The 20,578-nt window shown below is 47.9% G+C and overlaps 1 protein-coding gene across 1 annotated transcript; it reads right to left on the bottom strand.

Annotated features, from left to right (window-relative positions):
• Positions 1–209: 209 nt before the first annotated feature.
• On the bottom strand, positions 210–6,728 carry ENDOD1 (endonuclease domain containing 1). The gene is given in 3 exon segments (XM_031049597.2): positions 210–1,486; positions 6,137–6,304; positions 6,306–6,728. Coding segments are annotated over 3 exon segments (1,710 nt in total). The 5' UTR covers positions 6,714–6,728; the 3' UTR covers positions 210–352.
• Positions 6,729–20,578: the final 13,850 nt, after the last annotated feature.

The following is a 20,578-nucleotide window of genomic DNA, read 5'->3' as shown; positions in this document are numbered from 1 at the left end:
AGAGCTCGCTGCCAGTGCCTAGGGTTCAGTGTTATCATAGCTGTAAAGAAATAATGTTGTAGCACATTTGGTGCACCTCTCCCTGAGGAAGCATCTTGAGGTCTGCAGTTCACATGAAGTTTGCTGCATCAGTGAAACCAGAACACTACAAGAGACAGAACTTGAGTCACAGTGGTGGTGGCCCCCAGCAACCTCACTTCAGCCTTCCCTGTTACTCCCCAGTTGGTTTGTTATTATTAATGTCACTACAATAAATACCAGAACAGAATGGACAGCGCTTGGCCACGTATCTTAAAGCATTGCCCCACTCCCTCCTTTACTCTGTGTCTTTGCAGCCTTCTTTCCATCCTTATCAGTCATCAGAGGAGGCTTTAGGGACAAAACGTCTGACTATGTGACAAGCCAGGTAATAGAAGCCGTGCAGAATGGTGGCTGTGGCATCGATGACCAGGGAGAAGGTGCCCCCGATCCCGTTGGCCATGTCTTTGAGGACAGAGGGAATGGCACAGATGGAGTGGTAAGGGAAAGCAGCGAGGTGAAGGACAAACCCCACAGGGATGCGCAGGATCCTGTAGGTGAGGGATGCCACATCTTCAACGATTTGCAGGAAGCCCATGAAGATGTTGACGATGACCCTCCCCACATCATAAGGGATGCTGATGAGCACCATGGTGATGCTTTTAAGGTAGAACACCACCCCATTCCACAGGTTGCAGACTCCATCCAGAACAGTACCACCAACCCGCTTGATAACAAGCCACAGAAAATAGAACACGTATTTCACCAGCTCCACAAGCACATAGATGAGGAGTTCCAGGAGTTTGATGAAAGGGGTAGCGATGATGCCAGCCACTTTCCTCACCAACCCGCTCTCCTTGGCATCCTGGCTCTCACTGGCTCTCACTTGCTCTCCAGAGCGGACCTGACTGACAGCTTGCAGTATTGCTCTTGTTTTCTCCTGGCTTTGGTTGTCTTCCCCACAGCTGCCCTTGAACAAGCGAACTCCTGTTAGAAGCTTCTTCTCCAGCTCTCTTACTGTGAGGTCTGCCAAGCTGTTGTCATCATTCGTGCTTTTCACTATTCCCAGGGACCATCCGTCTGGAGCATCACAGCAGGCTGCCAGCCACAGTGTCTCTGGCACCGACAGCTTGCCTTTAACCTGGGCTCTGGAAGGAATTGCCCCTGCAAGGAGATACAGGTGATCCTTCTTGGAGCAGTGAGGGACCAGACCTTCCTCCACTACCTTCCCAATGTCTCTGTGCCAGCTTTTGCTCACAGATGGGCTCAGAGGGACGGCATTTGTGAGGGTGTAAGTGGCCATCTGGAAATCCTCCTCATTGAGCAGGCTGGGATTGAGCAGACCCCTCTCGTAGCCAGAGTCCACATAGTCTGAGGTCAGGGCTTGGTTTGCACCAAGGTTGGCCACAGTGCCAGCAATATCAGCTTCATGCACCATCTCCTGCAGGTCATTTTCTGGGTCATCTATCTGAAATAGCAGAGAGAAGAGTTACTGGATGCAATTTGCTTTCTTAGAAATCAATGTATAAAATGGACCTTTAAGTATATTTTCCATTATGACTGCCACTATGCATTATGCCTTGGACCACATCCTGTTCTCCCTCCTTACTTTCCTTGTGGCACTCCAGAGGAGCATATGCTCTACTTAGCTGCCCTGTCAAACACATTAGTTTAAGCTGCAAGGGATCCTTACAGCTCTGCAGCCTGGTCTGCAACACAGCCTCAGAAACCCATCAGCCACTGTGCACCAAGCCTCTAATTTGTGCAAAGAGGTTTTTGAGACCAATAAGTGCTTGGTTTAGGGCCTTGTTCTCACCTCCTATGATGGTGGTACCTCCAGCTCATGTAAGCACCTATGGCACCTTAATTCAGTCTCTCTGAACTATCAAATCCAAACCATGAAGGAAAAACCCCATGGTATATCAGACACCTACCAAAGGCATTTACCTCTCACCACTGTGTAGGAAGCCAGAATGAAGGCAGGCATGGTGGCAGGTGACCTCAGCTTCCCTGCCTAGAGCACAGACACAGCAAAGAGCTCCCAGGGCTCTCTCAGGGCTCATCATTAGTAGTCTGAACCTCCTCCTTTATGAATGCACAGCTCCTGGCATAACATGGGTGAGGATGCCATCAGCACAGGTCCTTGATGGAATCTGTGCTACCTGCTCGTGTCTGCCATTCCCGTGCTGTGGAGCCATAGGTGGCAATTGCAGCAGCAGGAATTCTTCCTGGAGCCATGCACAGAGCCATGCTCAGGGAGGTAACACCCAGTGGGAGCAGGAGCACTAAATTTCAGGGCACACTCAGCTCTTTCCTGGGTGGCCAGGACACTGTCTGCTCCTTACTCACCCCTGCTGACACTGCCTGCAGCAGCGCTGGAGGTGTGCCAGATGGTTGTCATTTTCCTCCCCAAATTGTGTTGGTACAAGCTCGAGGGTGACAGACGGTCTCTGATCTCGGTGCCTCCTGCAGTCTCTGTGTCAGAGGCTGTGGCCTTCAGCTCCCAGCACTGTGCTGGCCCAATTAAACCTGCACTCTTTGCTCCTGGCCTATAAACTGTTTACTGTGCTATATAATATGTACTTTGGAGACAAGTATGGCAGAGAGTTCATAGTCTACCTTGAACCACTCCCCAGTCATCCTTTCTCATCCCTTGGCCATCTTGCAGTGCCCTTGGGCAGATGTCCAGCTGTGTCCTTACAACCTTACCCAGTGTTTGTATCCCCTTAGTGCTGCATCGCCTGCTCACAGCTCTGTGCCAGCCTGTGCTGAGAGTCAGTGTGACAGGCCCAGTGCCAGCGAGTGTCAGCAGCTATCCATCACTGAGCTCTGGCTGGCCTCCTGCATCAGCCAAACCCCTGCGGTCCTGGCCCAGGGCTCTCTCTGCACCAAGGCTGGTCACAGTGCCATTGCAGAGGGCTGCATTACCCCCATCTGCTGCTAAGGAGGTTTCTTGAGGCAGCTGATGCTTATTGCTTCAGACTGGAAGGATCACTGTGAGCCCTATGTGCTGATGCATAAGTTGTAGCGTTTTCTAAATACACCACTTAAAAAGACTTATCCTGCTCTGTTTCTGCTTTATTCTGCTCCTCTTGCTCAGACACCCCAAACTCAGAGCCTGCAACTGGCTGAGGAGGCCAGACAACGTGTTCCACAAAATCACTGTCCCTTCCTGCCCCCCCCATCTGCTTCTCCCTCTTCTGATGCGATGATGGTGTTGTGCCATGGGACAAGGGATGCATCCGCTGTGTTTAACCCTGCAGTACCATGAGGAGAGAGCAGGCACAATGCAAGGCTGCGCCTGGGAACTGCCCTCCATCCTATGGCCCTTCCAAGCCTGACACCCTCACTCATGCCCTATCTCTCCCATAGTATTGCTGCCATACCACAAGGACACATAGACCCAACAGAGGTCAGCTCTGCCCCATGGCAGAGATTCCCAGCCTACGGGAAGCATACGGTATAAACTTAATTTTCTCTCTTTATGAGCTGATGCATGCAAACCTTGAGGTGCCTATCAGGAAAATATGTCTCTGGTTACCTGTCCAGCTGCAGGCTTTTGCACATACCATTGGGAATGTTTAGGTGCAATTAGAAAAGAACATGATAAAAATGCTGTTCATGTGTAAGGCTCTGACATCACCCAGTTGTGTTTATAATAACTCACATAATGGTTTGTAATAACTCCTGTGTAACTGAGGTTTTCATGCCTCCCCCAGAGCCAAGCTGCCGCCAGCACCCCATCTAATCTGCATTGCAAGCCACCTTTCCTCCCTGCTTCAAAATGCTTTGGGGTTGTGTCACTGCCAAAGCACATCTTCATTCAGGGAGTCAGCCGTGAGGCCACCTGTCCAAACAACCTGCAACAGCCAAAGGCAAGATCCAAGCAGACAGGTAAACACCTCGTTCACTGCATGGGATGTAGAAATGAATTATGCATCTGAGCACCTGTATGGATGTGAGCATCTAAGTCGTACATCAATGTGTTTCACAAAGTAGGGGTTGCAGTCCCCAGGCAGAGTGTAAGAGGGATTTAAAGTATGGCAACACACAGTTATTAGGGCAGGTAGCTTCCATCGGGTTTGGTCATAGGACCAAGGTAGGACACTGTTACCTCCCACCTTCCCTACACTAGTACTTAGGATCGCAGCTGAACTTCAGCATCCCACTGCCCTCACTACTGCCTCAGGCACACTTACACCTGTGATTGCAGTGGAAATATCTCACCCAGCCTTGGTGTGGGACTCGTTCCTCAGGGAGGAGGCACAGTGCCTCTTACACCAAGGTTTCTGTGGTAGGACATTCACACGGGTGGCTCTAGAAGTACCTGTTTGTCCTGACTGTCTACCAAGAAAGATGGCAAGAGCAGCCCAGAGGTAGCTATACTGTACATAGCTGGGCAATGCAAGTCCCACCTTGGTCATCTGGCTGGTGGTAGTCATCAACCAAACTAAAGCACAAAGTGATTCATGCATCCCCTTATACATTAGGGCAGAAAAGGCAACTCCAGAGTTTTCCACCTCTCTCTAAGGCTGCAGAGCCAAACCCATAGGTTTTCAGAGAGCCAAAACGAGATGAGGTGAAATCTACCTGAGGGACTTGCTCTCAACCCCTAGGAAACCTGTGGCAAAGCAGGTTTCCACATCTCAGCCTGGAAGAGTCCTGTCAGTACCCTGCTCATCAGCCTGCCCTTCCTGTCACTAATTGCTGAACTAATTGGCTGTTCCAGCTGCCAATGGGCAGTGGGTGGCACTGGCATTCCTCACCCTCCTCACCCAATTACTGCCTCAGTGATACATTTGGCATTCGCATCCTCAGGCAGACATTCCTGAGGAGGCAGCACGCAGGGTGGGGGGGGAGATGGTGCCCTCACCGCTGACATCACTACCCCAAAAACAGCATGTGACAACCCTGAGGCCCTCATCAGAGTGCTGAGAGAGGTTTACAGTGATTTCTCTCCGCTCCCTCTGTTTCTGCATCTCCATGTGCATGCACATGGGTGTAAGCACAAAGGGTATTGGTTGGACTTGATCTTCAACGTCTTTTCTATGATCTCCTATCTTTATTGCCTGCAACCTCGTGGCCTTAGCACCTCATCACCCCACACAAGGAGGCAAATGATCACGGCAGCCATGCTCCTGGGACAGGGGTAAGCTTTGACTCCCACAGCATCCAGCACCTGAGGTCCCAATGCACTGCTCTGATACTGCAGCCACTCCTGCCTTGACAAAGTGTCCTCGGATGCTGCTAGTCTTCCCTGAGCTCAGCAGGTAGGGGTAGCTTGAAGTTTGCTACAGAATTCCCTATGACCACTGCTGAGGAACAAGGAAAAAAGGAAGAACACAGAGAAGTGAAGTGTACCTGTTCTTTAGGAAGAACAAAGAGAAGTGAAGTGTACCTGTTCTCTTAGGGCACTAGCAATTTTCAAGGATTTCTCTGAAATTTAACAGTTTGAAAGCACTTGCTTAAACTTGCCAGGTTTTGCCAAGGGGAGACAAAAACTACTGAGACTCTGGCAAAGTTAACTCTATACCGCAAACTTCTGACTCCAGGATAGGGCAACTCATTTCCCTATGGGAGTCTGCAGCACAGGGACACAACAAATAGCTGCAGCATCAACTTGGTGAAGCGCAAATGAATGTTTTATCCCTGTGCAGTGAAGCTAAAGAACTCTTATCAACACAGAAACTCCTATCAACACTGCAGTCGCACTGGCGACAGAACAAACTTCCCCTTGACACTGTGATGGTTAACCCTGCTGCCCACCAGCAGTGCTCCTGATCATGATGAACTTGTATCAAAGAGACTTTCCTCTTCTCTGGCATTGAATGTCACATGCAGCAGGCTCCCGGCTTTTATTGGAACTAAATGATCTTAAAGTCCTTTCCAAGCCTAAGTATTCTATAGTTCTATGATTATAAGCCCTGTGGGACAAGGAAATATTTGTTTCCCCAGTTCCAAGCACAAAAATAAGTTCTGCTTGCATTGAATTCCTGTCAAAAGAAGTTAAACAAGCAGAGCTCCCACCTCCTCTGCAAAACCCTCTCTCCAGCTCCACCCCAGAGGAAAATGTTCCCTAGGAAACATTTGCTTTACAGGGACGGAAAAGCTGACTTACCTGCGGCTCGACCAGCCAGCTCTCCTCCTCGCTTTGGGCTGCCTTCGTGTACTTAAAAGCTGAATAAAGAGGGATTTTGTCCTTAGTGCTGTAGAGGGTTGCAAAGCGCGGCTCTTTGTTGTACTGCTGACAGATTTTCACGTGGAACGGCTGTGTAAAACCCTTCGGGTGGGACTTGTCCAGGGAAGAACACGTTACACTCAGCGAAGCCAGCTTCATCCCTTCCGACCACTCTGCCCTGGGAAAAGCCTGGGAAAACCGAGATGCAAAGCAGGAACACAACTGGCGTCTCCATGGTCCACTCCCGGGAGCCCAGGGGACCCCCCTCTGCCTCCGCTGGGTACGGCAAGGGACCTGTGCTCTGAGTCCATGCAGCAGCCAAGCCAGAGAGCGTCTGGAATCCGGGTGTAGCGTGCGAGGGAAACGAAAGGCGCAACCCCCGCCGATCCCTGCGCGTTGTGAAACCGAACGTGCGCCGCGCTGCGCTGACACACGCCGAGTGCCCGCAGGGGGGAATGCTGAGCAACCTGGAGTCATCGGGCTCGGTGGGAAGAGGAGGAGGAGGAGGGCAGCGCATGGCGGGCGGGGTGTGCCGTGCTGCATTGCAGCACAGTCCTCGGCAGGGATTTTGGCTGACGCAGGCAGAAGAGTTGCCGGGGCTGCCAAGGGGGATGCTGCAAAGTCAGGCTTACCTCCTCCAGCAGGGTGTTAGCTGTTCCTCTTTACTGCCAGCCTGGACCAAGGGGAGCGGAGGAGGAAGAGAGGTGGCAGGATACTGGAACTGCTCCTTTTGGGGATGTCTGTCATCGGCATTGCTGCTAAGGTGCGTGGGAAAGGTGTTCTCCTCCCGTCTCTACTGGAGCTGTATGGGGCATCCAGACCCGTCCAGTATCACCTCACCTGGGCAGATTGTCTTTTAAAAGAGGTTAATGAAAGGTAGAAGGATGCGGACCCTTAGATCACACACCCCTAATGAACACCCACCTCTGAATATTTGACCAAACCTATAGAAGACGAAGAAAAAAGACAAAGAAAGGAGAAGAAGAAGGAAAAGGGGAAAAAAAGGAAAAGAAAAAGAAAGAAAAATCTACTTAAAGGGAATGAAACTGCTCCTCTGAGTTCATGATCATCTGCCCAGTGGCCTGCCCATGATACCTCAGCTACTGCTGGGTAAAAGGCTGTGCTCTTTCAGTGACAGGGAAAACGAGTGTTTTCAGAGTAGTTGGGATGGGGACCACAGAGCAGTTTCCTCAGCATCAAGAAAATGAACATTTTTTCCACCCAAGAAGTTACATGGGATCAGCTGTGTTGCAACAACTTAAAAATCCTGGTGTTTGATAAGGAACAGGTCCCTTGTGATTTCCAACCAAAAAAAATTACAAGTGCTACCAACCCACCAGTGCCTTGCAAAGCAGGAGCAGTCCATACAGCAGATGATGAGATGGGACAGCGTGTGGTTAAAGTGCCTGCCCAAGGTCAGAGAACAAGCATGTAAAAGCACTAAAAATAGATCAGACTCTAAGACTATCATTCCTCTACTCAATACTTAATACTGCTAGAAGTATTAAGGCATGGAAACACGTCAGCATCTTTTGGTGTAGTGCAATCATCTGGGGGAGACAGGCAGGCTGGGGAGCAACAGGAAATGCATAAAGTGGGCTTGGTTTTAGTCCAGGCAAAACCTAGTCACCCAGCCCTGACACAAAGAGTCATGTTCAGGAAAGATGATGTAAATGACCTTAACAGAGCAGCTCTGAAAATCAGGCTTAAAATTTCATATTCTCGGATGGCAGAAGGCACCTGGGAAATCAAGAGCAGGAGCCAAACCTCAGCTATGAGATGTTCTTTCTGATCCCAGGCTTGCAATTACCTGGGTAGCAGAAGAAAATATTTGCACAAGCATGGTGAGCCCTGCTCCCCAGCAAACCCAGGCCTTTAAAACACCCCACTCCAAGACAGGCATGCATCACCCCAAGATAGGCATGGTCCCAGCCCAACGAAGAGGCAGCATGAGGTTTCTCAGGATGGGTATAACAGTGACCAGCACTCTGACTTCCACCAGGAAACATCCTGCTTCTGCCCTGGACTTGTGCATCAACCTCCTGCCTCAAAGCAGCACATCTGTTCCTTTGGGTGCACACCCCCTAAGCTGTCTTCTGAACCTCAAAGGGGCTTTACCTGCTTTTGGGGAATTCTGAGTATCTCTTTCCTTTAGGGCTGTGAGGCTGGGGTCTGCCTCTTTAGCTCTGTATTTACCAGCAAACAGATAACCCTTGACTCAGCCTGAAGAGCAAGAGCCTGGGGCTCTCATCTCCCAGAAAGAGCATCAGTGTGAAAGTCAGTATGGAGTTCCACTCCTCAAATCCCAATCCCATTTTCTCTACAAGTGAGGCCCCTCTCCAGTTTCTATCTAATTTAACTGTTGTGACCCTTGAATGTGAAGCTGTATATCTTTTTATGTTCTTGCTAACATCACTATTACTAAAGAGACTGGTGCCGTCATCATGGTATGGCACTCACCGTGATGAGAAGACAAAGGCCAAAGGACTGTCCCTGCCTCAGGAAGATCACACTCTCAGCCAAGGGATCACTGACAGCCAAAAGAGTCAAACATAGTGGTCAGAGGTTTTGACAGTAGCTTATCTGCTACCACACACTTTTATTGGCATCACAGGAGAGATTGCCTATAGGTAGTGATAAGGAGTGATGCCTATAGGGACTGCTGCACAAGGGAATATTAAGATCAGATACAAACCAAGGACCCTAAGGTTGTTGATGGGAGCAGCAGGGCTCTGGCAAAATGGGGTTGGAATTGGGCAGTGTGAGCTGGTGGCAGCAGTGTGGCCTCGCAGGAGCTGGGGCTGCCTCCTCCCGACTCACTGAGGGGTAACACTGCACAAGCCCAGCAGTGCAGGCAAGCCCCTGAGGTTTAACATGAGGGAGGCCAGGGAGGATGCAGAGGCAGGTGATGTGGTCAAAGGGATGTGAGAAGAGTCATCTCCCAGCAGCAGACAGTGTATGGGAAGACAGGAGAGGCTGTAGGCAATAGGCTGTATGGACACAGCATTTGCATGGAATATTGGAGATAAAGTGTGTCAGGGGAAAAGAAATTAAAGGCAGATTGAAGAAAGGGAAGCGCAAGAAAGGAGGTTAGGATCCAGAAAATACTGTTGAGTGGGAGGAAAAGGAGAATACTGGGTAAAAATTACAGTTGAGGAGGATCTGAATTCCTTAAAAACTGGGGAAATAAGGGAAGATTAAGGAGGAAAATGAGTGGAAATGGGTGTGAGGAAACCCAGGGGACGGATTGTGATAGGTCAAGTGAGGAGATGAGAGCAAGCTGAAGAAATCTTTCTCCTTTGGTGGTAAGAAAATGAGGAGAAAACATAGGGGGGGAAGGGGGAAAGGAGAATGAAAGGAGGTTTTCATCCATATTCATTGACCTGACATAATGACCAGTCCTCCTCTTCCCTAAGGGTCTCAAGCACCAATGTCTCAAAGAAAATAGTACCTCCCTGCAAAATAAACATGAGAAGCATGCCAGCATCCAAGCCCTTTAGTTACAGAGAAGCTGCCGGGCTTGTTTGCCTGCTTTCCTACACTGTGCCTCCAGCCCTGTCTGTTCACAGAGCTGACACTGGGTTTACTACAAATAGCATATTTTACTCCCCACATTCCTGACCCCTCTGGTCTGGTCTTTCAAAACATTCTTGATTCCAAATATTTTCCAGGCTGGATCTCCTGTCTCCTACCATGAACTCTGTCCAGGGCCCTGTTGCTTTCTGTATGTCACTGTCCCATTCGCCTGTGAAGGAAAAGAAGAGGAAAGTATCTCCAAGAGCAAACAACTGCACTGGAGAAACACCATTTGATTCAGTGCAGATACCAAGGATTGGGCTTGGAGCATGGCAGTGCCAGCAGACGTGCCATGGCATGTCAGAGAGCACATCAGCCTCCTCACTGTCTCATGGGGAAAACAGCCTCTTATTAAAATTAGCTTAAAAACTCTATCTGGGAAAAGACCCAGTGTTGAGCTGTGGAGAAAAGCAGGAATGAAGCAATTTTCCTGTTAAAACTAAGACATTCAAGGGATTGGGGACAAAAAGACAATAAACTCTTTGAGGAAGAACTTAGGAACAGGCTGTTGGGATTTTGATTCCCACCTTAAACCAGGTCTTGATGTCAGTCTCTGCTGCCTACTTGTTAGGTGCTCAAACATCTTCATGCCTTCCCCCTTGTGCTGGTGAGGAATGACCCACCACCAATGGTGCTGCTTTGTGCTTGCTTCTGCTGAGATGCTCACAAACAGGGGTGGGCAAGAGAGGACCACTACCCACCCAAAATTGCCAGGGATGCTGATCTGGCTCCTCTGCTGCCTCACTTGCCTTTTCTCCTGGCCACACTCACAGCCACCAACCACAGCAGCCAGTGGATGCCTTGAAGTGGTGAAATCGGAAGAGAAAAAGGTGTGGAAGTTTAAAGCATAAAATTACGGAGGAGGTTGTGTGTGTTGCCCATTTGGAGGAGAGGGTAGCAGCTGGGAATGGTGAAGCAGCTCTCTGGGTGATAACATCATTAGGAGAGGGACCCGTGCTGGGTTTCTATAAAAACTCACACAGTGGGAGTCCAACAGGGACCTTGTAAACTGTGAAGTACAAATGCACTGCATAAATACTGGATAAAATGGATACATTCCAGAGCCCACATCCTTCAGTACTTTACCACAGCCTTCATGTTCAACAGATCTCTGTTAATCTTCAGGCTGTTAGAAACTAGCACAACCACAGTCCCGTGCTTGACAGGAGCAGGATAAATTTGAATTAGCAGTACAAGGAAACATTTTTAATAGTGCAAATGATTAACTATCAAAACAAGCTTTTTAGAGATGCACTAAAAGCTCCCACACTTTCATTCCTTTAAATCAAGGAATGATTTTTAACACAACAACAACTACAATAAAAGAATCGATGCTTCGACTGTAATGGAGATGTTTTACAAATTGGTTTACAGCCTTTGTTTTACAGATTGTCAGTTGGTCAGAACCACAGCAGTTCTTTCCCACCTTAAATCTGTTTTGGACAGGAAAGTTACCCACTTGCATGCTTTTCTTCTAGGTAGTATTACTGACTTTTTATTACTGTTAGATTTTGTGCTATGTGTGGTGTGATTCGGTCAATGCTGAGAGCTCTGTGCTAGGTGCTGCCTGAAAACAAGGTGCAAGACAGCTCCTGACAGTCTGCATTGACAGGAGGCTGATGAATGGGAGCAAAAATTAGAGGTACAGACTTGCTAGGCTTGCATCATCTTTGAAGAGGGAATGTGCAAGCTGTAATTCTTGAGAAAGTTAAACCTGCTGGCAGGATCCAAAAGCTTTCATCAAGAGGCGAGATAGCAGCCGCACCCAGGACTGTTTTGTCTCCAGTAACACCACCGTGTTTTGGAACCAAGGAGTGGGAGCACCGAGATGTTTTCCATTATGGGTTGATGGAGGTGGGGTTACAGCTGCTGCAGGCTCTGATGCTGTCTGTGCCACTCGGATCAGCAGTGGAGTTGCCCACACAGAGCCCAGTTATCCCAACAGGCAAAGCAGAGAAGTAGGCATCACAAGTGTGTCTTGCACTCCAGATGTGCTCTGTCTCTGCACCAGATGTTAAGTATGCCCAGGATGTCCACAGCTGGTTAGACAAACCTTGGGCAGGACCTAACCTAATCCTGCCACCACAGCGATTTAGGCCATGAAAACCGAGTGGGTTGGCTGTGTGAAGGATGAGCGAGCAGGTCTTTCTCCATGCTCCTTTCAGGCCTTGCTACTGAAATACCTATTGTAAATCCTGCTAGGCGTTAACATAGGATCATATTTTCCACATATGTTGTGTCTTGGCCAGTGCTGCCTGGGGGAAGATTCAGATGTGAAAAACACAAGCACCACTCCCAGGATCCTGTCATTCCATGAGTACAGGGCACAGCTCCTGCCCTTGGAGTTCACAGAACAGCATCAGTGTGCGACAGCCAGGACAAAGTATTTCCTCTGAAAAACAAAAGCAGCAGTACTTTTAGTCACACAAACTGACAGCAGGGTGGAAGGAAGTACAAGCCTTAAATCAGTGCTTTAAATAAGCAGGTGGCTGGTTGGGACTGCGGGTTACATTACAAAAACCCAAAGCCTTTAGAGATCAGACCTGAAAGCCTCCTGATTTCAAGAACAGCTCAGAAGAGAAGAACTGGACTTTGCAGTGTCTCTGCTGCATAACTGCGTGACTTGACTTGCTTGGGAGGTGGCATGAGCTTGTCTATGTCTGTGCAACACTTGTCATATACCAGCCTGGGGAGCAGCCAGTGCCCACACACATGGCTCACCAGGTGATATTCAGGGTGCACTCAGCATCAGTGCCGTAGTGTCTCACATCTAGATCTCCTTCCATGCAGTTAAACTCAAGATCTTGGGATAGGCATTATGGCTCCCCAGAAATCATAGAAGCCAACACATCACACAGGGAACCTCATAAGCTAGACAGTCACTAAGAACAAAATACAAGGCTTTGGCACTGCTTTGCAAAGAGAATTGAAAGCCTCAATATCTTCAAGACTTGTAATAATGAATCCTCTCCCCAGCTGCAGGCACTCAAGGAGAGACAACTTTGTTCTCTTAAGCTTAGTATCAGCCTCTGGGAGATCAGAATCTAAACTAAACCTTGAAGACCAGGTTCTAGTCTTACCTCCATCAGGACATAGGAGAGGTTTGGGGTCAACTGGCTCCCTTCCATATGAGTGCTTCAGTCCCTGCCCTGCTTGCTATTGGACTTTGCATAATCACCTATTCATGAAATCAGAAGGTGCAACACCTTCTGCCCTTCAGTTCTGCAGTGAAAGTGCAAGAGCAAGAGACTTATGGTCCAGCCCATGCCATGACACGGTGCTCATCACCCAAGTGAACCAGAACTGGAGGGCATCCCAGCTCTCTACCCTTCCTCCAGCACAAGGCAGTGCATGACTACTCTATGTTTCTAACTAAACATCATTACCCCTGATAGGAAGTGCTTTGAAGCCTACCTAGGACAGATTATAGAGCTCATAGCTGGTGAAGACGGCCAGAGTTGGAGTTGCTGGAGTAGGCAGGCTTCAACACAATGAAAACTTGAAGGGGGGAGATATGAATAGTTCAGAAAGCACATTCATCACACGCCAAGCATTCCTGTGCAGGCCCTACCCCCATAGGCACCAGCTCCACCAGCGCTTCCCTCTACAGCTGCCCACTGAACTCTGGTGCTCTGGTGGGACTCCCCACCAGTGGGACACAGCATCTCGCACAGGACCAGGACTCTTCCCTCTAAGTTTTACCTGCAAGGACAACACAACAAAGTTACTGAGGGCACAATAAAGTAGTACTGAACAGGAATGAATCAGGTCAAGCTGCTTCTCTTGCATGTTTTTGCAAGGACAGAAGAGAGATGTGGCTCTTGCACCATGCTCATGAGAGAAAACCAAGTGGAGGAGAACAGGAAAGGAAGGAGGGGAATGCCAAGTTCGGTTTTCAGTTACTAATTCTTGGCATCAATGATACAGAAACAGGCAGAGTCTTGCCAAGACAAGGCATGTCTGCAGATGTGTTTGCAGCACACACCTTCTCATTGTGCCCCTTAGTCTGCAGGGAAGCATGAAACACCCTGTCCAAAAGGCCTCCTGCTTCTGCAGGTAGCACTTTTCTTACACCCACCATAGAACTTCATGTTCAGCTGAAGGAACTGGCCACCAGGAATCCCAAGCCAATCAGCTCTGCTAATCGGGCTTTGATACTCCTAATCAGCACTAACTGCTTAAACCTCATCTGAACACCTCCTGCCCCTCTGCCAAGATCCCAAAACAGAGATCAAAACCCAGGAAGAGATCTTTTGCCTGGCTCATCTTATTAAGGAAGGGCTTCAGTCCTGATCTTTGCACAAGTCTGCTGCATCCCTAGTCTGTGTCCCACAGCTCAGATGTACACAAGACTCGGTGTTCAACTGGAGCTCAAATAGACGTGATGATTTGTTCTGATAGTAAAGTAACACAGCAAAACCTTCTGGGCTTTGTAATACAGGAAATCAAATTTCATAGCCTGCTCTCACATGGGGTATTGTAGCTACAGATTGTAAAGCAAAAGCCTTTGGTCAGTTATCTGTGGGTTTACAAGGAAGGAAATGCACAGGACTTGGGGAAAGGGGTTACTTTTTCAGTATCCCAAGGCTAGTGGCAGTGCTGACAAGAAAACATCAGTTCCTGAGTGCCAGCCCGCTGCACTGACACAGTCCCACATAAGCAAAAGCCTCCCTTGAGGCCTTAGCAGCTGAAATACTGTGAATTTACAATCGAGAGCTAAGGGAAAATCAACATTGTTGATCCCATTTGTGGGTCAAGAGATCATTGTTTTCCAAGCTGATCTTTGTTTTCATCTGACTCAGAGTAAACTCGTTTCTGCCCACGTCTGAACGAGACAATGCAAGTGGTTAAAAACCCTTCTGTAGCCAGCATTGTCTCACTACTAGGCTAACCCTTTGTGCAGTGTGTTACTGCAGTAACTGAAGCATAGCTAAGGATAACTAAGGGTTATCACAATGGTTAAGAGAACTCACTGCTGAGTGATACCAGCTAGAATCCTCTTAGGCAGGAAAACGTGACACGTTCATATGGCATCTTGGAGGAGGTAAGGGTTGATTCTATGGCTGACCTTTACAGTGAGTTTGAGGACTGCATTAATGAGATATTGCTGCAAAGGAACCTGAATTGTATTTTACCTTGGCTGGGATGACAACATCATAGAATCAGATAATGGCCTGAGTTAAAGATCATCCAGTTCCAACCCCCTGCCATGGCCAGGGTCACCTTTCACCAGACCAGGTAGCTCCAAGCCCTGTCCAACCTCACCTTGAACACTACCAGGGATGGTGCATTCACAGCTTCCCTTGGCTGCCTGTGCCAGTGCCTCAGCACCCTCACAGGAAAGAACTTCTTCCTCATATCTAATCTAAATCTACCCCCTTTCAGTTTAAAACCATCTCACTTAACCTCATCTTTGGAGCAAAACTACTTAGTTGTTTTACCTTCTTCTGCCTGCCTCGATAACACACTGATGAAATACAGGGCAGGCTTTTCTGAGCTTGCCCAAGACAAGTAAGTGAAATCACCTTCCAGAGTAACCTGTCATTGTCCACTGAAGAGAGAAGGAACCTTAAAGATTTGCCAAGACTAGGTACCTCATTTACCTGGAGCCCTGTGAAAGCAAGCCTCAAGTTTAAGGGAGAGTAGCCCAGTAACTGAGGGCTGACCCAGGCAGAAAGCATTGATAAAGAACTAAAACTGAGAAACAAAATTATAGAGCAATATGGGTACCAGCCTGATGCTCTTGTGTTATAGCTACAGCTGGCTCTTAGAGAGATGAGTGCATTTCCACTCCTTCTGCCTGACAAGCTCACTTGTGGAATACTTCACTGGTTTCTTTGTTTCATACACACACATAAAAGACAGAGGAAAAGCAAGAAGGTCCACAGCCAACGGGTGGACAGCCAGCCCTTCCTTCTGTGTAACACCAGTTTTCAGAGCCTGGGCACTGTGCTATGAACTCCTCCCAGTGAGACTGAGTCATCATCAGCCAGCAGTAAGAAAAGGGTAAAATTAGCTCAGCTATTAGTAGAAATGTTTTGTCTAATAAATAAAAACAGTGGGACATTTTTGTTTAAGAGGGGATGCAGCCATAGACAGAGGTATGTCCTGGCTGCTCGCCTGCATGTAAATACTGCATGGCTAAAATTATTTGCTTTGTCCAATCTCAGTTAAAGTCAACTCAGTGAAAACAAGAGAGCTTCCATGGAGCTGAGCATGTGCCTAAGACTGTGAGGCCAGGAAGCATGAGCTGTGTGTGTCTCAGGGCGTCACTCCTTCCTCCAGCACCCTCCTCCCCACATCCCCGAGTGCCTTTTGGTTGACATCATGTCTCACGTTGAAAGAGCACTGGGATCTCAGTGGAGAGCCCCACATGGGGAAGCAGACACTGTAAACACAACATGCATTCACGTACAGCATGCTGGACCTGCAGCACTGGTCCAGCTTGTTTCATGACACCACAGTCTGCAGTGTGTGATGGAGGTCTGAAGCCTTGGGTGATATGGCTTAGTGTGAGGTGTCCCTGATCATGGCAGGGAGGTTGGAACTAGATGATCTTGAGGTCCTTTCCAATCCTAACTATTCTATGATTCTATGAGGTCATCACTGCCCTGGGCAGGACCTGGATCAGGTCCTCACACTGTGCCTTTCCTGCAGTGAATTCTTGCTGATTCCCAGGATTTTCCCTCCACTGTGAACAGATCACAAGATCTCTCTCTTGCTGCAGAGCAGGAGCTCACCCCAACTAAATCCACCCAGCACTGAAGGCACAAGAGGAGACAACAGTATGGGGATGGAGCTGGGAAGCAGGAAGTTGGTGAGAGACCAGTGGGAGGTGGTAGGGAAGAGATTAAGGACCAGGATAACTTTGTGAACACAGAGAAGCAGCAGCACAAGGTCTTTACTGACCCATGGAAGCAGGGAGAGTGTGACAGTGCTAAACAGCACAGGATGGCCTCACTGGAAAGCAAACCCTGCTGACTCACTGTCTTGAGTCACAGCCTTACCCGGCCTCTGCTCTTTTCCCAATCAAGGAAACAGCACTTCCCACAAGCTTCTTTTAAGGCTACTGTTTGGATGCTGAGCATTCCTGCACCAAGCTTCCACTCTTGACAATCCCCTGTTGAGCCCTTCCATGTATGCAAGATGGCAGGAGCACAGTCTGTCAAAGCACATGATGTTCTGAGGGAAGAAAAGTGCTACAGCCTTTCCAAAGCAGAAATGGGATTTACTGCTGATCAGACCCAGAAGGCAAAAGGCAGGCTCCTACAGGAAGGGAGGCAAGGGGAAAATTCAAGCTGGGAGATTTCCATTCTGGCACTGAACCTCTGCCCTGCTGGGGGACAATGCTCATGGTCAGTACCATGCTGCTTGAAAAGAGAAGACTGCATGCCTTGATGCTGGATTTTAAGGGTGAGCAGAAGACAGCTCGAGTCTACAGTGAGAGACCCAACAAATCAGGAAATGAAAATTGCCTCGACTAAATTCCCATCTGGATTCAGAAACAATCAGTGGAAAGCAACAATTAAGAGTAATGTTAAAGATGGAAGAAAGGGGAACCAGATAACAGAGTATGCATGAGAAGCGTTAAATAACAGAAAACCACAGGAAATGGGGAAAAAAAATCCCTTCATTGGCAAGGCTAAGAGCGAGTTTCTAAAGTCCATGAGGAACGTAAACAATCTTCATAATGCTACAGGCCAAGAAGTAGAAAATAAAACATTAACAAGGTTCCAAACATGCACAAGATTTTTAGAGACGCTTCTGTTCTCTTTCAGGAGGTGATGACTTCTGCAGTCTCGCAGTAATCTCAGAGAAGGGCCAGTACTTAGCAGAGGCCTACATCTGAGAGCACTGGGATAACCAAAGAATGTTGGTCTCCCAGTGTGATCCACAAGCAGCTATAAAATTGCACCGAGAATATGTACAGGTACCATAAAGAATCTGGGACAGTAACTAAGGAGTTATGCCAGTGACACCAGCAAAGCATTTTTTTTTCCAGACAGATGCCTTTAACACAGTCAAACATGTTTATTTGTCTCAGCTCAAAGACTACATAGAATTCTTTAACCTGGAAAGCAACAACCCTGAGAAGGTTTTGGGAATCACCACCGACACACACTGGACTCAAGCACCCAGGATAGTTGTGTGGGTAAAAAGGCCAGTGTGACCCTCAGATAGATAAACAACCCTGTAGAAAGCTGGGAGAGGAAAGTGATTTTATCTCTTTAGTTCCTATTAGTGGAGCTGATGTTGAAATGGTTCTTATGATTCTGATGTTATAAACTGCATAGAGAACAAAAAGCAACCTGGTCTAGTGGAAGGGTCCCTCTTCATGGCAGATGGGTGGAACTGGATGATATTTAAGGTCCCTTCCAACCTAAACCAGTCCATGATTCTATGAAAAAGACCTCAAATAACTGATGGGAGGAAGATTAGAAGAGCCCAGCCTGCTTACCTTATCCAAAGGCAGTTGCAAGACTAGACTACAAACTATAAATATTTGGAGAGAAAACAGGCTTTTAAAGTTACCAGAGAAAGGCACAACAGGCACCCATGGCTGGGAATAAAGCCAACTGAAATTAAAACTAAGGTGCAGTTCTAAACTGGGAGGATAATTAATCACTGGAGGAAATGATCAAGGGAACTGGTGACTTCTCCTGCATTTCATGTTTTCCATGCAGTACGTAATAGCTTTCTAAGGGCTTCCACAGCAGAGGAATAACTGAGTGCATCCTCAGTGTCAATTACTGTGTGCAAAGAGATCCAAGGCTTAGCATCCACAGGAAAAAAAGATACCTTCAGCCTTGAGGTGTTTTGTGATGAGAGCAGCCATGGAACAGGGAAGACCTGGGTTTTGCCATTGGTTGTTTAGGTTATCTGATGATATTTTAATGCATAAACATGGAATCCAGGAACTCCCACTTGCCACCTGTACCACTGAACTAGACTGGTGCTCCCTTCTACGTAAATGCTCTCTTTCTTATGAATCTTTAATTCCTTTCCTTACAATCAGCTAGTCATCTCCAAAAACACAGGGAGAACATCCCTAAATATCAAAGCAGCATAGAGATGCCTGACTGATGGGGCAATGATTCTCCACATGTGGGGACAGGCCTGCTTGGAAAGAGCTATAGGATGTGCCCTGGCGGGGCTGAGAGGCTGACAGTGACATCCACAAGTGCTAGACATGCACTGAGAATAATTATTGCATGAGAGCTTTCTAAGCACTTGAGCTGGGAGATATACCTGTTATGTCATGATGAAAGCACGATGCTGAACTTCCTAGTCCTAAACTAAGTCCAGACAAGTTCAAAACTGGAGAAAACTCTGCATGTTTAGAGGTCTTAAAACCCCTAAGTTGTGAACCTGTGAAGGCTTGGCTCCTCTGCAACAAGACTAAGGTCAGATATTTCAGGAGCCTGGACTCGGGCACCTCTGTACCACCAGCATCCTTCTTGAGTGCCCAAGTCTTCTAAGAAAACCAAACACTTGAGCATAACCCACTTCTGTAGTTATTTGTACTGCACATTGATACACTTAAGTTGGGGTAAAGGGAAGCACCTTGGGGTTGTGGGGAACACTTCTGGCCAAAGACCTTAAGCCATGCCTTTACTATGGTTTAAGAAGGATTGTTATGTCTGTTAGCAGCAGAAACCATGCCAGTTTATTTTGGCTCTCATTTTTAATTAGTCCTCCACACAGGGAAAGCTTGCTATTAACTCGAACCCAAGAGCAGGAGAACTCTCTTCAGTTCTTGAAGTCTTTAATCAAGACTTGATCCCTTCTGCTACATTGATTTTACAACCGAACAGCAGGCACTGCCTTCAGAACAGGTTACTGAGCGAATCACAGCATTCTGCTGCACCACGACAGTCAAATTAGCAGAACAGCTCCTCCTGGTTTCAAGCCCACACGTTTATAATCTATGACACCCACCATCACAGGATGCTGCACTGATTTCAGCTGCTGTCATCTGTAGCCCAATACTGGATTCCAGAGCTCCCACTTGAAAACCAGGCCCCTCTGTGGGTCTGAACTGCCTGTAGTGATAGAAACCATAGACCCATTTCACAGGGTGCAGGCTGAAGCTTGCAGACAACAGAATACAGTGCCAGGGATACATGGTTACTGACAGGAGTTGCTCTCAGGAAAGGACACAGTAATTACTGTTACTGTTTATCTGACTTCCGAGTGAAGCTTGACATTTATGACAAGTTGCTTAAAATTTCTTTGTATACCACTCCTTCCAGGTGCTTTCCTCGCTGGCTCGCTGATCCAAAGGGTGTAACTTACGGTAATGCTGTAGCTCTCTGGATAGGAGCATCTTTGAGGACCTCTTGTGGGCTCTCCCCTAAACTGCATGCTGGGTGAAGAGAGCACGGGAAAGCGTTTCCGTGTTAACTTGTAAACGCATCAGAGCTTTTTACTTAACATGCCTTCATGTGGATTCGCTTTATAAGAAAGTATGTCTAAAAGCAACATAAAACACAAGAGAGCTGCACCTTAAGAAGGTGAATCTAATCCCTAGGTGATGCTCATTCAAGCGTTGGGTTCTTTACATAATCAACAGTGAATATAGACCCTGTAAAGTTCTTTGCAAAGGGATGGGAAGCAAGGAATGTGCTGACTGACAGCTGGGCTTAGGCTGACGTTGCTAACACATGTTGCTAGTAATGTGAGGTATTCTCTTCTCCATCTGCCGTTGTTCCTTTCTTTCCCCATCATCCCTACAAGACACTGGCACAGGGTGCCCAGAGAAGCTGTGACTGCCCTATCCCGGGCAGTGTTCAAGGCCAGGTTGGA

Source organism: Melopsittacus undulatus, chromosome 2 (assembly GCF_012275295.1).
Source record: "Melopsittacus undulatus isolate bMelUnd1 chromosome 2, bMelUnd1.mat.Z, whole genome shotgun sequence".
NCBI lineage: Eukaryota > Metazoa > Chordata > Aves > Psittaciformes > Psittaculidae > Melopsittacus > Melopsittacus undulatus.
The sequence above is the reverse complement of the archived record's forward strand: the minus strand, read 5'-3'. Positions and strand labels throughout refer to the sequence as shown.